Source organism: Hemitrygon akajei, chromosome 18 (genome assembly GCF_048418815.1).
Source record: "Hemitrygon akajei chromosome 18, sHemAka1.3, whole genome shotgun sequence".
NCBI lineage: Eukaryota > Metazoa > Chordata > Chondrichthyes > Myliobatiformes > Dasyatidae > Hemitrygon > Hemitrygon akajei.
In genome coordinates, this window is record NC_133141.1 from 39,738,123 (window position 1) to 39,755,777 (window position 17,655).

At 42.5% G+C, this 17,655-nt stretch overlaps 1 protein-coding gene across 3 annotated transcripts in view; it reads left to right on the forward strand.

The window, feature by feature from the left end:
- Nucleotides 1–17,655, forward strand: part of LOC140741340 (uncharacterized) — a 99,987-nt gene that overhangs the window by 18,205 nt on the left and 64,127 nt on the right. For 2 of the 3 annotated variants that reach the window (XM_073071455.1, XM_073071454.1), the window contains exons 2-4: nt 5,623–6,167; nt 10,371–10,487; nt 13,427–13,483. In XM_073071455.1, the coding sequence (XP_072927556.1) occupies nt 5,623–6,167; nt 10,371–10,487; nt 13,427–13,483 (719 nt within the window). The remainder of the gene's footprint in view (nt 1–5,622; nt 6,168–10,370; nt 10,488–13,426; nt 13,484–17,655) is intronic. The other variant, XM_073071456.1, reaches the window with a different exon arrangement.

Sequence of the window (17,655 nt, forward strand, 5' to 3'; positions counted from 1 at the left end):
TCGGATCATTAAGCTAGGTCTCATGGGAAATGCATAAAAATGAACTTGCTTAGGATATTAGATATGCAGTGAGAATTATTCATTGATTCATAGAAACATACTGTACAGCTCATAAACGAGCCATTCGGTCCATCTCATTTTGCTGGCCATGGCGCCTAATGACGCTAATCTTATTTGCCCACAGTAAACTTGCAGCCCTGTACGCCTTTCCTGTCCAAGTACCTGAGCAAATGCTTTTTAAAAGTTAACTGCCTCTGGCAACTTGTTCCAGATATACTCATCACCCTCTGTGTAGAAAAATGTACCTCTCAATTCACCTTTAAATTTCTCCCCTCTGACCTTAAAAATGGGTCCTCTAGTTCTAGACTTCACTGCCGTGGAAAAATTTTTGACTTTTTACCCTAATTTGAATAACTTTGATGGGGTCACTCTAGAGGCTCCTGGGTTCCAGTGAGAATAAGTCAAGCATAGCAATTCTGTCCTTTTAACTACAGCCCTCCTTTCCAGACAACGTCCTGGTGAGTCTCTATTGCTACCAAATCCTTCCTAGAGTGTGGCAACCAGAACTCGTCTAACCAATGTTTTGTACAACTGCAACATGCCATCCAAATCTCAATGCTTCAACACAGTCGACAAAATTTCATTCTTCACTTGTGACTCCATTATCTGGAAGTTTTTAAGTCACGTTGGCTTTCATAATTAATGCTACATTGAAGTTGTATAAGATGTTGGTGAGGCCTAATTTGGAGTACTGTGAACAATTTTGGTCACCTCCCTACAGGAAAGATGCCAACAAGATTGAAAGAGTACAGAGAAATTTTACAAGGATGTTGCTAGGACTTGAAGACCTGAGTTACAGGGAAAGGTTAAATAGGTTAGGACATTATTCACTGGAGCATGGGAAAATGAGGGGAGATTTGACAGAGGTATACAAAGTTATGAGGGCTATGGATAGGGTAAATGCAAGCAGGCTTTTTTCCACTGAGGCTGGGTGAGACCGACAACTAAAGGTCATGAGTAAAGGGTGAAAGGTGAAATGTTTAAGGGAAACATGAGGGGTAACTCAGAGGGTGGTGAGAGTGTGGAACGAGTTGCCAGTGGAAGTGGTGGATGTGTGTTCAATTTCAACATTTAAAAGAAGTTTGGACAAGTACATGGGTGGGAATGATATGGAGGATTCTGGTCCAGGTGTGGGTCAATAGGACTAGTCAGAATAATAATTTGGCATGGGCTGAAGGGCCTGTTTCTGTGCTGTAGTGTTCTATGACTCTATCACTTCTGGATGCACTTTTCAGGGAATGATCAGTTGCATTCTAACATTCTATTGCGCCTCATTTGATTGCAATAACCTAGCCACACAAGCAAGACAGAAGCATGTGTGTGGCATAATTGGTGGTGCAACTGCCTCACTCTCTCAGTGAATTGGGTTAATTCCTGACATCTGCTGTCTGTGTGGAGTTTGCACAACCTCCTTGTGACCATGTGGCTTGCCCTGGGTGCTTCAATTTCCTCTTGCATTCCTAAGATTTGCTGTTTGGTCAGATAACTGGTTATAGTCAACCACCTCTCGCACAGGTGGGTGGTAGGATAATCTATGTTGACTTGATGGGCATGTGTGAGTGGAAAGACTACAGGGAAATAAATGAGGGGATGAGATTGAGGGGATTGTTCAGAGAGCTGACATTGACTTATGGGCTAGAAGTCTTGAGAAACATGAGGAGAAAAGTGAATATAACACAGGAACGGGTCCTTTGACCCACTATAAGACCATAACATCATAAGGTATAGGAGCAGAAATAAGCCATTTGCTCCATTGAGTCTGCTTCTCCAATTCATCATGGCTGATCCATTTTCCCCCTCAGCCCTAATCTCCTGCTTTCTCCCTGTATCCCTTCATGCCCTGACTAATCAAGAATCTATCAACCTCTGCCTTAAATATACCCAATGATTTGGCCTCCACAGCCACCCGAAGCAACAAGTTCCATAGATTCACCACTCTCTGGCTAAAGAAATTCCTCCTCATCTCCATTCTAGATGGATGCCCTCTATTCTGAGGCTGAGTCCTCTAGTCTTAGACTCCCTCACCATAGGAAACATCCTCTCCACATCCACTCTATCGAGCCCTTTCAACATTCAATAGATTTCAATATTCTTCTGAATTCCAGCGAGTGCAGGCTCAGAGCCATTAAACGCTCCTCACATGACAAGCCATTCAATCCTGGAATCATTTTCATGAACCTCCTTTGAACCCTCTCCAATGTCAGCACATCCTTTCTTAGATAAGGGGCCCAAAACTGCTCACAATACTCCAAGTGAGGCCTCACCAGTGCTTTATAAAGTCTCAACATTACATCCTTGCTTTTATATTCTAGTCCTCTTGAAATGAATGCTCATATTGCATTTGCCTTCCTCACCATAGGCTCAACCTGCAAATTAACCTCTAGGGAATCCTGCCGAACTAAACTAATGTCTTCTGCCTACTCTATGTCCATATCCTTCTATTTCCTGCACATTTGTGTGCCTATCTAACAAGCTCTTAAACACCTCCATTGCACTTGCCTCTACCATCATCTTATCAGCACATTCCAGACACCCACCATTCTCTGTGTAAAAGAACACATCTCCTTTGAGCTTACCCCTCTTACCTTAAACGCTTGGCCTCTGATATTAGACATTCCAACACTGGGAAAAAGATACTGTCTGTCTACTCTATCTATGTCTCTCATAATCTTGTAAATGATTAGATTTCCCTACAGCTTCTGCTGCTCCAGAGAAAACAATCCAAGTTTGTCCAACCTCTCATTATAGCACTATACCCTGTAATCCAGGCAGCTTCTGGCTGGTAAACCTCTTCTGCACCCTCTACAATGGCTCCTCATCCTTCCCCTAATGGGGCAACCAGAACTGAATGAAGTACTCCAGATGTGACCTAACAAAATCACCTTTAAGAAGGTGAGGAAACTTCAGGTGCAGCCATCAATTCTCCAGGTATTTTATAAATGTTTCATTGAATCAGCATTAACCTACAACATCATGGCACTGTCAACCTCAGCCCACTCAACAGAATTGTCAGAATAAGCAGTAAAATCATTGGCCAGGAACAAGAATCAGTCAGCAACATCCATAAGAGACGGACAATAAAGAAGGCTCAACAGATAGTAGAGGACATGACACATACGTATACTTCACACACACTACACTCTCATGCCATGTGGACACTGCTACAGGTCCCTGCCCATCAGCACCAGAAAAGCCTTTTCCAATTTTGTGCCTTCCTCCATTCACCTCAACACCCAATTTTGAATATATAGTATGCATGGCACCTTTGACAATAAATATAGTCAGTTTTATTATGTGTATTAGTATTTTAAGTCACATTTATTAAATCTTAGTATTTATTATCTATTGTGAGTATTTTATATTGTGCTTAACTACATGTAGTGAGGTGGTGTATATTTTAAGCTCTGTGACCTTGTCCAACCACTGAACAAATGACGTTCCTCAAGGAAGATAAAGTGAATTTTGAATAACCAGAATCTTATAAAGCTGCAAAATGACTTCTCAATTTCTGAACTCAAAGGACTTAAATATTGGATTTTTAAAAAAAAAAAGATTAGCTTTATTTGTCACACGCACATCGAAACATACAGTGAAATGTGCCGTTTGCATCAAGGGCAAATACAGTCTGAGGATTGTGCTGGGGGCAGCCCACACCTGTTACCACGCTTCTGGTGTCAACTTAGCGTGCCCACAACTTACTAACACTAACCCTAATTGTACGTCTTTTGGAACGTGGGAGGAAACCAGAGCACCTGGAGGAAACCCTTGCATTCAATCTCCTTACAGATGGTGGCGGGACTTGAACCCTGATCACTGACAGTGTAACGTTGTTACACTAGATGCCACACCACCATGCTGTCCTCAACGAATAAAGTTCCTCAACTAATAAAGGCAAGAATGCCATACGCCTTTGTTCCCACTTCTTTGCCACTTTCAGGGAGCTATGGACTCTGAGCCCAGTGTCTCTCTGCACATCAATACTATTAACAGCCTTCCATTAACAACGTACTGCTTCTGTATATTTAATCTCCCAAAGTACAACATTTCACATTTGATCTAGAATTGGGTTAAACCTTGGATACAGGTTAAAATCATAACTATGGTACTGACACAAGGCAATGTACTAATAGTCTTGTTAATTTCCTGTCAAGTACACAAATAGCAGATAAAGAACAGGCTAGATAAAAAATGCCAGATAAAGGATTAGCAATGAGCTTTCTGATTCTCTCATCGTACTCCTCTTACTGTGGGGTCACATGACCTTCCAGACGCAGAGACACAAGTGATTCTGCAGATGCTGGAAATCTTGAGCAACACACACAAAATCCTGGAGGAACTCAGCAGGTCAGGTAGCACCTATGGAGGGAAATAAACGGATTGTTTTTTGGGCCAAGACCCTTGGTCCTGATAAAGAGTCTCAGTCTGAAACATTGACTGTTTATTTCCCTCCATAGATGCTGCCTGACCTACTGAGTTCCTCCAGGATTTTGTGAGCGTTGCCTTTCAAATGCAACTGTTTTCTTCCTATTACAAAATACATTGCCATTATTTGTGTAAACAGCAAAACAAAACAACAAACATCAAAGTCTATGTTTCTCTCTTTACAGAACATTGTGTTCTGGGGTTAATGACATTGCCCCAAGTCCACTCCAAATATGGTCCTGTTTTCCAAAAGAACACATTAAAAAAACCAACACTAATGCCCACTTAAATCACATGTGCTTCCACAACTTTTTGTAAATGTTGCTTCTCTGACTTGGTCTGGATTACTTGGGGGTTCCAATCCCACAAATGAAATGATGGACTCAGGTGACTGCTGAACTGAGCTGGCAGGGTGACCAGGGCAGGCCCTTCGGCTCACAGTGTTGCGCCAATCTTTTCACCTACGCTATGATCAGTCTAACGCTTCCTTCCCGTACAGCCCTTCATTTTCCTTTCATGCATGTATCTATCTAAGAGTCTCTTAAATGTTTCTAATGTATCTACTTCTTTCACAAGCCCTGGTTCCACGTACCCACGACTCCCTGTGTAAAAAACCTACCTCTGACATTCCCCTATACTGTCCTCCAGTCACCTCAAAATTATCCCCTCTCATATTAGCCATTTCTGCCCTGGGAAAAAGGTGCTGGCTGTCCACTCTATCAATGCCTCTTACCGTCTTATACACACATGATAAATTGAATAAATGTATAATAAATCGAAAAGCACAATTCTGCAGATGATGTCAGCTAGCAAAGTCAATATCGAAATGGGATTCTATTGTACCAGGTACTGACAGTTCTGGCAGTTTATTCTTGCTGACAGAAAATGCGTGTTTGCCACTCTCTGAAGTTTTAATGAAAATATTAGAAAGATGCATAAATATAGCAGCCATAGCAAAGTTGACGGTGGATTTTTTAAAAACAAGTAACAAGCAGGTGGTGCGTTCATTCCACATTCACTAACTCATAACTAATTCACCTCCAAGTCTTTGTCTTTACTGCATTATTAAGGCAATAGACACAAAATTAGCTTTATTCCCTGATCCAAGAGCACTCACAAAATGGCATGTTTGTCTTCCAGGCAATAGGCCACATGAGGACATCAATCTGCTACAGCTGATCTCAGAAGACTCTCCGTATATGTCCAAGGTTGAAGGATTGAATGGAGGAACTGCGTTTGCTTTTGACTCTGGTTTCATGCCTACACCGGTTCCAGTCCAAACCCTCTTCCCAGAACCATTCTACCGAGATTTTTCCATCCTAGCAACACTGAAGCAAAATGATGAAAGAGGTGGGGTGATTTTTGCTGTCGTAGACCCGTCTGAGAAAGTCATTTCCCTCGGGATAAAGCTATCCGCAATGATGGACGGCAGACAGAACATTGAGCTATATTACACACCGCTTGACTCGGATGATTCCGAAATTCTTCGCTTCAGCCTGCCAGCCAGAATGAAACAATGGATACGTCTTGGAATCAGTGTTGAGGGGAATATGGTGGCCCTCCACCAGTGGTGTCAAATTCCCAAAAGGCTTAAACTCAAAAGATCACCTGAGCCCCTGGAATTTCACCCACGTTCTAAAATATATATCGCTAGCGCTAAACCAGTGAACAGAGATAAGTACAGAGTGAGTCCTCCTGCTAATACACATCTGCATTGACTTCAAGGCCTTGATTAAAGTTCTCAAACTCTAGGATTAATTTGTGCAGTAATGTAATTAATTCTTCAAGATAATTCAGCTGGATTGAATGTCTTAATTTAGACCGAAGGGTGCTGTAGTTTGAATTCTACTAAGAGTCCCAGTTTAAATTAATTAGGTCATCCTAATCTCTCAGTCCAGCTGTTAGTACACACAATTCTAGTTCCATCAAAGCCTAAGACTGCAGTTAAAACATTACATTCAGGTGGTATATTTAAAGCAGAGGTTAATAAGTTTTTGATTAGTAAGGGGGTCAAAAGTTACTGGGAGAAGTCAAGAGAGGCCATGATCCAATGGCAAAGTTGACTCAATGGGCTGAATGGCCTAATTCTGTTCCTATGTTTTATGGTCTAAGAGGCATTAATGGTATAGGTGCAAACTGATCATAGGGGAAGGGGTGCTCATCAATAGGAATACCAACTATTTCTATCTCTTATTGTCTTCTGTATAATAATAATGTCCTAAGATCCTCACTGAAACATGATCACAGCACTGAATCACATAGGAGACATGACTAAAAACTTGGTTGAAGAAATATCTTCACAAATAAGAGGGAAGAGTGTTCTAGGGTGTTGATTCCAGATTTTAAAACTTTGGCAACTGTAGACATAGCCATTAAATCATGAAGTGCTTGAGAGTGAGAGGTTCGAATCAGAGGAGTGCAAATATCAAAGGATTATACAGCTGGAGGAGATTACAGGAGAGGTGAGACCATGCAAGGATGAGAAATTTCAACTCTGGAGAACTCCCGTCCACTGACATCAAATACATAGTTCCCTCACCCCGCACTACTTGTTTCTACCTCCTACCCAAGATCCACAAACCAGACCGTCTAGATAGGCCCGTTGTCTCTGCCTGCTCCTGTCCCACTGAACTTGTGTCTGCATATCTCAACTCCACTCTATCCCCCTTGGTTCAGTCCCTTCCCACATACATCCGTGACACTTCTCATGCCCTCAATCTCCTCAAAAACTTTCAATTCCCTGGCCGTGACTGCTTCGTTTTCACCATGGATATCCAGTCTCTATACACTTCTATCCACCATCAAGAAGGCCTTAAAGCTCTCTGCTTCTTTCTCAACTAAAGACCCAACCAGTTCCCCTCCACCACCACCCTCCTCTGTCTAGCAGAACTGGTCCCCACCCTCAACAATTTCTCCTTTGGCTCCTCTCACTTTCTCTAAACACAAATGGTACCCATAGGCATCCACACGAGCCCCAGTTATGCCTGCCTTTTCATTGGCATGTTTCAAGTTCTAAGCCTTCCCTGGTAATGCCCCCCAAATCTTCCTGTGCTACATTGATGACTGCATTGGTGCTGCTTCATGCACCCATGCTGAACGTGTCAATTTAATCAACTTTGCTTCCAACTTCCACCCTGCCCTTAAATTCACTTGGTCCACCTCTGATACCTCTCTTCCCTTTCTCAATCTCTCTGTCTCCATCTCTGGAGACGAACTGTCTACCAATATCTTTTATAAACCTACCATTTCCACAACTGTCTTGACTATACCTCTTCCCACCCTGTCTCCTGTAAAAATGCTATTTCCTTTTCTCAGTCCCTTTGTCTCCGCCACATCTGTTCCCAGGATGAGGCTTTCCTTTCCAGGACATCAGAGATGTCCTCCTTCTTCAAAGAACGGGGTTTCCCTTCCTCTACCATTGATGCTGCCCTCACCTATACTTCCTCCATTTCCCGTACATCCGTGCTCAGCCCATCTTCCTGCTGCCGTAACAGTGATAGAATTCCTCTTCTCTATACTGTACCTACCACCCATAAACCTCCACATCCAACACATCATTGTCCGCAACCTCCAAAGGGATCCTACCACCAAATACATCTTTACCTACCCCTGCTCTCCACTTTTCTCAGGAATCGCTCCCTCTGTGATTCCCTTGTCCATTTGTCCCTCCTTGCTAATCTCCTTCCTTGCACATATCCCTGAGAGTGACAGAAATGCTATTCAGGTTCCAAAGCAGTCTTTCCAGGTGAGGCAACACTTCACCTGTGAATCTGTTGGGGTTGTCTACTGTAGCTGGTGTTCCTGATGCGGCCTCCTATACACTGGCGAGACCCAACGTAAATTGGGGGACTGCCTCGTCAAGCACCTCCATTCCGCCTGCCAAAAGTGGAGTTTCTTGGTGGCCAACCACTGTAATTCCTATCCCAATTCCTGTTCTAACATGTTGGTCCATGGCCTCCTCTTTTGCCCCGATCAAGGTGGAGGAACAACACTTTGTATTCCATCTAGGTAGCCTGAAAAGCTGATGGCATGAACATTTATTTCCCCCTCTTTTTTTCCATTCACCCCTCCTCTCTTCTTCTGATCCCCCACTCTAGCCTCTTACCTCTTCTCCTCACCTGCCTATCACCTCCCCCTTGTGTCCCCCCTTCCTTTTTTCCTATGATCCACTCTCCTATCAGATTCCTTCCCGCCTTCCCGTCACGCCCTTTACCTTTCCTAACCTCCCCCCTCCCCCCCCCCCCGGCTTCACCTATCACCTTCTAGCTATCCTCCTTCCTACCCCCCCAACATTTTTTCTAGTGTCTTCCCCGTTCCTTTCCAGTCCTGAAGAAGGGACTTGGCCTGAAACGTGAACTGTTTATTTATTTCAAAGATGCTGCCTAACCTGCTGAGTTCCTCCAGCATTTGAGTGTGTGTGTTAATCTAGGCTCAGTATTTTATTAAAATCTCTCAAACTTCCTGCCACAATTTGCAGCATTTCAGGCTCAGGATTGGTTACACCCAGATTCATGAAAAATGACAATGTTTGTTGGACTTCTTCATACATCACGATCTAGCAATGCAAAGGAAAATCAAACATGCAGGTTTGAAATCTATCTGATGATATCTGGATCTATCACTTTGATTGCTTCAGTCACAGTTCTGAGCAAGATTTTTCACTGTGGTTCATTTCTGAATAAATGGCTCACTTAACTAAGAGATTTAGATGTCACTGATAATGGGACTTAGAATTATTGCATAGAGAGGAGCATGGGGTTTGATTGAGTGTCAGGCAATACTGGAACATGGGACTGGTCTTTTAGATAAGAGTTAACTGAACTTAATAACTTTGATGGAGTAAAGTGTGAGTGTTACCGGTTACCCAACTCAATACACTGGGCCTTCAAAGACAGAGAAAATAGTTCTGTTTAGAACATCTCCAAATGCATCCACAATTTACTTGCTATTCCTTTTGAACTTCCTATTCTAGGTATAAATTTGCAGACAACATGAAGGTTTCCCTTTTGGAATCTTACAACACAGCCAAGGAGACAAAAACAGAACTTATATCTACATGTTTAGGCTTTGAAGAAATACTTACGGCACCATGTATCTTTGGTGATGCAGAGCAGTGCTGATTCACTGTTTCAAGATTATTCAAAACACAATAAATGTTGCACTTTTTAAAAAGACTTTTCCTTAAACATTTGCAGTGTTCAAGTCAATACAAATTTAGAAAAGAAAACACACCTTAATGATATAATTTTATGGGTTTACGGAATCATTATATTTCAAGTCTCCATGGCAGAGATCTGAAATCCAGAGTATCTGGCAAACATTGGAGGTATTAATATTTTCTGTTTTATTGGCTCATGGAATATGAGTTCATGTGATAAGATCCGTAATCACTGTCCTATTCCGAAGTGCTTGACATTGAGCAGCTTGTACTTTCATCATTGTATACCAATAGTTTACAATGCAAGACGTTATAAAATGAAACAGTATATTCTTTGCCAAATAAAAAAATTCTCTAATCAAGTGGTTCAAGGACTAGTTGGGGTGGGGGGCACAGATTTAAAACCCGGGACACAAGATACAAAAGAGGTTGTGCCTAATTTTTCTTTTTACTTAGAAAGTGGTTGGAATTTGGAATTCACTGTCTGTTAGCCTGGTGGAAACAGTATCAGTTGGTGCCTTCAAAAGCTACTTGAGAGAGAATAATCAGCAGAGTTGTGGGGTGGGAATATGACCATTCTCCAATTGGCTGGTATAGACTGGTCTGACCAAATCTCCCCCGTCCGTATCATTACAGTTCTCTGATACCATGATCTGATGAAATATTCTCTGCATGCTTTATCCCTGCTCCACCCACTGATCAAAAGCCATGTTGCTGACTTTCCTTTCAGGGAGCCATTCAACGTTTGTCCATCACGCCAAACCCCGAGGATGCAGAGAGGCTGAAGGACAAGCAATGTGATGACATGGCGGTCGATGAATACGATGATGATGAAGATGATCTCAAGGTACAAGCTGGGAATGGGGTGATGACCAGGGTGAGAACCAGCTCTCAGGCATAGCAAGTCAGGACAGGACAGGACACTTTCAGGGTTGTGAAGGGACAATTTTTAGAGTGATATCAATAGACAGCTCAGAAAAGTGATCTAGATCACTGACTTAAGCTAAAATGGAATCGTGGCTCATTCATATCACTGTAAGGTGAAAGTTTGTTTTATCTGTACAGCATCCAGCTATTGAATGTGTTACCGTGGTGAAATGTATGAAAGATATGGTTATTAGTCAATATAAGTGAAGCTGCTCTTTTCAAAAGTTACTTAGGCTGGAATTACCAGGAGAGATGTTGTGGGAAGTGGTAAAGCAAAGGCATTCCTGGATGGCTTGAAGATTTTGGTGGTGTGAATTCCCCTTTCTCAATGCAGGTTTCTGCCAGGCATCAGTTCAAACTGTCATCTGGCCGTTGTTCTGTCATCGAGCTGGCTGAGCAGTTAAAATTCTGATGACAGGAACACAAGCAATACATGGCATAATCTTTTTAAATATTTTTACAAACTGCTGCATAAAAGTTGGAACATGCTGAGGGTAGACATTACAGTATCATTGATAAATTTCTAAAGAATAACTATATTTATTATAGAGTCCTTAAGTAAAGGGATTGTAATACACATGCAATAATTGGGTTTTAGAATCAGATTTTTTTGCAAAGCACTAATCGAGGCTCAGCAAATCAAAAAGACAAGAGATTCTATAGATCTGCCCCATCAACAAGTTGCTCGATAGCAATGGAGCTGGACTTATTATGTACCATTGTTGTGTTGTCGCCTGGATTCATTGCGTACCATTGTTGAGAGAAGGTGCGGAGTGTGAGTGATTGTCTTGGACATTTTTGTTGCAATCACAAGACCCTGTTGGACATTGGTAATGTAGAATTCAGCCAGTCCGGTTCACTAGCTCGTTAGCGAGACCAAAGGCGGGAGAGCTGCGTTGCCTGGGTTGTGGTGAAGACCAGGCCCTCATGCTACGGAGCCGCCTGTTGCAGCCACCCAGGGGAGGAGATGCCGAGGCATTGTGGGAGAGAGCAGAGTTCCCTGTGGGCGCACTGGAGACCTTCCTGGGTTGTTGGCTGGACCCTCTGGTCTCTGGCATTTGCTTATTGCTGCCCTCCAGTGTTCACTCAGTGCAAGAACAAGCTGGACCAGGACAACAGCCCACATACAGCCATTCTACAGGTTATGGCATTCAAAGACTTGGACTGTATTATTTTGTTTGTGACTGTATGTTTTCTGCTATCATAATGACATGTGCTATCTGCTGTGTGTTGTTGGCAATGTGTTTTGCACCATGGTCCTGGAGGAACGCTATTTTGTCTGGCCATATTCATGTATGGTTGAATGATAATTAAACTTGAACATGAACTTGTATGCGTCATATATACTACCCTGAGATTCATTTTCTTGCAGGCATTTACAGGAAAATAAAGAAATGCAATAGAATTTGTGAAAAACTATACACCAAGACTGACAAGCAGCCAAATGTGCAAAAGAAGACAAATTGTATAAATTGTATGAATAGATAGATAGATAATACTGAGAATATGAATTGGAGAGTGCTTGAAAGTGAGCCCATCAGTTGTGAAATCAGTTCAGAATAGTGGTGAGTGAAGTTATCCATGCTGGTTCAGGAGCCTAATGATTGAAGGGCAATAACTGTTCCTGAGCCTGGTGGTGTGGGACCTATGGCTTCAGTACCTCCTGTCCAATAGTGGTAGTGAGAAAAGAACAAGGTTTGGATGTGACGATGGATGCTGCTTTCCTGTGGCAACGCTCCTTGTAAATGTGCTCAATAGTGGGGAGGGCTTTTCCCGTGATGGTCCGGGCTGTTTCCACCACTTTCTGCAGACCTTTCCATTCCTTGGCACTGGTGTTTCCATACAGGTCGTGATGAAACCACTCTCCACTGTGCACTTATAGACGTTGTTTTGCATGATTCTGCTATTTTGCGCTTGTTGCTGTATTTATTGTTGACATTACTGTTTACTCTGCAAGCATTGCACAAGCAAGGAAAATCATTCAGCCTGTACTGTGCTGAAGCATTACTTGTTCTATATTAATCTAATCTAAGCAAGATAATCGGTTATCTTATTGTAACCTCATTTTCACATTCCTACCTACCTCAGTAAATTTTCCATTACTGTACTTGCTTCACAAGTACTAACCTCTATCTCAAAAATATTCAGAATATGTATTCAAGCATTCAAACTGCCTTTGAGGGAGAGAGGTCCAAAGGTTCACACACCTCCGAGAGAAAATATTCATCTCATCTCTGCCTCATTTGGTCCACCGTTGGTTTTAAACAATGGCCCATAGTTCTAGATTCTCCCACAAGAGGAAACATCTCCAGATGCCCCTCAGAGTCTTAGAGTAGCATCATTTATCACATGTGCATTGAAACATACAGTAAAATGCATCATTTGTTTCAAATGAAGTCTCCAAGGACTGTGCTGTAGAAGTGTCACCACACTTCTGGCACCAACATAGCACACTCACAACTCACTAACTCTAACCGTACGTTTTTGGAAACCAGAACTTCCAGAGGAAACCCAGATGGTTATGGGGAAAACATACAGATTTCTTACAGGCAACAGCAGGAATCAAACCCCGATTGGTGATCGCTTGGCACTGTAAAGTGATATGGTAACCACCATGCAGCTGTGCTGCCCATTGTGTTTCATTCAAGATCTCTCTCATTCTTCTCGCCTCCTGTGGTTACATGCCCAACCTGTCCAACTTGCCCATTCCAAGTATTGTACAGTAAGCCTGAGCTGCTATCTGAAACAATCTTCTAGAAAACAACTAAAATCCATTCTGTTTTGAAATGTTCAATATGCAGGGAAATCCCTGTCAGTTTCTTTGTTCATGTTTGACTGATAGTGGACTTTTCTCCATAGAATTCCAGAGTAGTGGAAACCACAGACCTGGATATGGAATTCACTGCACCACAGCCCGTAAGTGGAGAATGCTTAAGCTGTCAGATACCGTTTTAAAGATTTTTAATACATGGGTGGGCTTTTAAATTTTTCTTCAGGGTTGATTTTATTTTATTGATCATGGTAAAATCTCTATTCGATTTCATTTAATTTTGATGTAAATAGAGCTTGAAAATAGAGCTGGTCCTAAATTTAGCCACTTAAATTTAGGCCGGGGAGTGGGGCTGAGGAGGTTAAAAAAAAAGGATCAGCCATAATTGAATGGTGAAACAGACTCGATGGGCCAAATAGCCTAATTCTGCTCCTACGTCTTATGGTCTCGAGAGACTGAGGAATGTTCTGGTAAACAGCAGCAATGTGGCAATACCAGATGAGGAGAACATTACCATCCAACGGTTGGGAATGTCGGCAAGATCTCCCTGGGATTTCCAGTTCAATTACGGCTTGGTACGCAATGACAGATGAGTTGAGTTGACCTCCAGACTGGTTGCTGTCACACCTGGGTGGGTGGGGCCAAGGGGGATGCGCAAAACTGGACAGGACAGCCAGAACCTATTTAGCATTTTGTTTCCGAATTGGCTCCTTTTGCAGGAGGAGGTAGATATGACTAAAGTCCGTTGTGTGTGTTTTGGGGATAGGCAAACTCTAGTTCCACTGAAACTTCTCCATGGGATTGAACCATGTGTATAATATAATCATTATTGATGTAAAATTGTCAGTTCACTACCTCATGATGAGCAACGCACCGTGCTCACCTTCTCCCTACCCTCAGTGGGGTTCCAGACAAAAGGAATCACCTTCAGAAGGGGGAAATGGTGATGAGCTTTACCTTGTGGACGGCAGTGAGGGAACAGTTATGGAAGACTGAGGACAAACATGGCTAAATCCATGGTACAGCAAGCACTAATTAACCTTCAGAATGATTGTGAAGACTTGAGCAAAACATTGTCACCATGGCAATATCCCAGGCGGAGTAAACTTGTGTGAGTTTAATTTTGGTGGAAGTCCTTGACAGACTAAAGGGGCTAAGAAGAAGTACAACGTTTATCCTGGAGACAGAAGGGAAAGATTTGAGGGATTCGCCAGCACGATAAGGGAGATATTGTACTCGACATTTGGAATGAGCGAGTACACACAGATGCTTGCGATAGACCACCAAGAAATTTTTAACATTTTCTACAGGCCTCAATTTTAGCTCTCATCCAAAACAGATGACCATAAACTGACCATCTGGCATTCCATCAAAGCTACATAGAACCCTCAGCTGGGGTCTCATACTTGGCAAGTCCAATACACTAATATATGGATACCATAAAGCCCAGTTTAAAATAAAACTGATTAGAAACAAGCAGGTAATGACAGACTTCAAAACTGGGTAAAATGATGAAGCTGATTAACGGAGTTATTCAGTAAACAGTTAATTGTAAATGGCAAACACGAGGAAATCTGCAGATGCTGGAAATTCAAGCAACACACACAAAATGCTGGTGGAATGCAGCAGGCCAGGCAGCATCTATTGGAAGAAGCACTGTAGACGTTTTGGGCTGAGACCCTTCGTCAGGACTAACTGAAAGAAAAGATAGTAAGAGATTTGAAAGTAGGAGGGGGAGGGGGAAATCAAAAATGATAGGAGAAGACTGGAGGGGGTGGGGTCTGTCATTTCGGATTTCCCCCTCTCAAATCTCTTACTACCTTTCCTTTCAATTAGTCCTGACGAAGGGTCTTGGCCAAAAACGTCAACAGTGCTTCTTCCTATAGATGCTGCCTGGCCTGCTGCGTTCCACCAGCATTTTGTGTGTGTGAATTGTAAATAGCAGCCAAGACATGGAATTTTTAAAAATCCAATTGATTAGACTTAGGTTGGAGCTGATATCGGGTTAATAAGGGATTGATGTTTTTGAGGAACTGCCATTGGAAATGAGGTTCAGAAGTTCACAATGTGATGCAACTTGGCAGGGAGTTTGAAAATCAAAACAATACCTGTTAAGAGTTAAGGATTCCGATAAATCACAGAACCATTGAATGGTTAGAGCATAGAAGGAGGCCATTTGGCCCATTTTGCTTGGACTGGTTCTCCACTCATGAGTTCCAAGAGTAAGCAAAAATTTTAAAAAAGCTGTATGTAACCAAAAACAGTAAAGGCAAGAAAAATTCAGCAGTGGAAAGAGAAACTGTGAATGTTCATTCTGAACTCTTTAGTCAGGAAGTACAAAGCAGAAAAGGAGGGTGAAAAACTGGCAAGTGATAAGAAATAAAATATTACAGATAGGAAGGACACAAAACAAGTCTTTAAATTGCGGAATGAATGGTGTTAATGTGGATAACTTCACGAACTCCCACAGCCCTCAGTGATCCTGTGATTCTAGTCTCTGAGGCCGATGTGAGAGCATCCTTCAGGAGGGTGAACCCATGGAAAGCATGGGGTACCTGGCCGAGTACTAAAGACCCGTGCTGACCAACTGGCTAGAGTGTTGACGGTTATCTTTTAACCTCTCACTTTGACAGTCTGAGGTACCCACCTGCTTCAAGCAGGCTTCACTTACACAGGTGATCAAGAAGAGTGTGGTAACCTGCCTCAGTGACGATCATCCAGTATCACCTACATCCATAGTGATGAAGTGCTTCAAGAAGTTGTGATGAAACATCAACTCCTGCCTGAGAAGTGACTTGGATCCACTCCAATTTGCCTACCCTCACAAGAGGTCAACAGCAGATGCCATCTCATTGGCTCTTCACTCAACCCTGGACCATCTGGATAGTGAAGATGCATACATCAGGATGCTCTTCATTGACTACAGCTCAGCATTCAATACTATTATCCCCTCAAAATTAATCAATAAGCTTCAATATCTTGCCTCAATACCTCCTGAGCAATTGGATCCTCAATTTCCTCACTTACAGATCCCAGTCAGTTCAGAATGGCAAAAAACATCTCCTCCACAATCTCCATCAGCACAGGGGCACCATGAGGTTGTGTGCTCTACTCACTTTATACAGCTCCAATGCCATATTTAAGTTTGCTGACACTGTCACTGGCTGAATCAAAAGTGGTGACGAATCAGCATACAGGAGGGAGATTGAAAATCTGGCTGAGTGGTGTCATAGCAACAACCTCTCACTCAATGTCAGCAAGACCAAGGAGCTGATTATGGACTTCAGGAGGAGGAAACCAGAGGTCCGTGAGCCAGTTCTCTTCCAAGGATCAGAGATGGAGAAGGTCAGCAACTTTAATTTCCTTGGTGTAATCATTTCAGAGGATCTGGCCTGGGTCTCACATGTAAAGTGCCATTATAAAGAAAGCATAGCAGTGCCTTTACTTTCTGAGAAGTTTGTGATGATTCAGCATGACATCTATAAGACCATAAGACATTGGAGCAAAATTAAACTATTTGGCCCATTGTGTCTGCTCTACCATTTCATCATGGCTGATCTATTTCTCTCTCAACCCCATTCTCCTGGCTTCTCCCCATAACCTCTCACGCCCTGATTAATTAAGAACCTACCACCTTCTGCCTTAAATAAACTCGATGACTTGGCCTCCACAGCTGCCTGTGACAATGAATTCCACAGATTCACCACCCTCTGGCTAAAGAAATTCCCCCTCATCTCTGTACTAAATGGGCCCCTCTATTCTGAGGCTGTGCCCTCTGGTCCCACCATAGGAAACACCCTCTCCTCATCCACTCTATCTAGGCTTTTCAACGTTCAATAGATTTCAATGAGATCCCCCCTCATTCTTCTAAATTTCAGTGAGTAAAGGCCCAGAGCCATCAATTGCTCATCATACGATAAGCCTTTCATGATTTCACCTGGAATCATTATTGTTATCCCCTTCTGATCCCCCTCCAATGTCAGCACATCCTTTCTCAGATAAAGGGCCCAAAACTGTTCACAATGCTCCAAGACAGGCCTCACCAATGCCTGATAAAGCCTCAGCATTACATCCTTGCTTTTATATTCTAGTCCTCTCAAAATGAATGCTAACTCTGCATTTGCCTTCCTCACCACCAAATCAACCAGCAAATTGATGATGATGTTGATTTAATTAATCTAAGACTTTGACAAACTTCTATAGATGTGTGGTGGAGAGTATATTGACTGGTTGCATGATAGCCTGGTATGGAAACTCCAATGCCCTTGAATGGAAAATCCTACAGAAAGTAATGGATACAGCACAGTCCATCACAGGG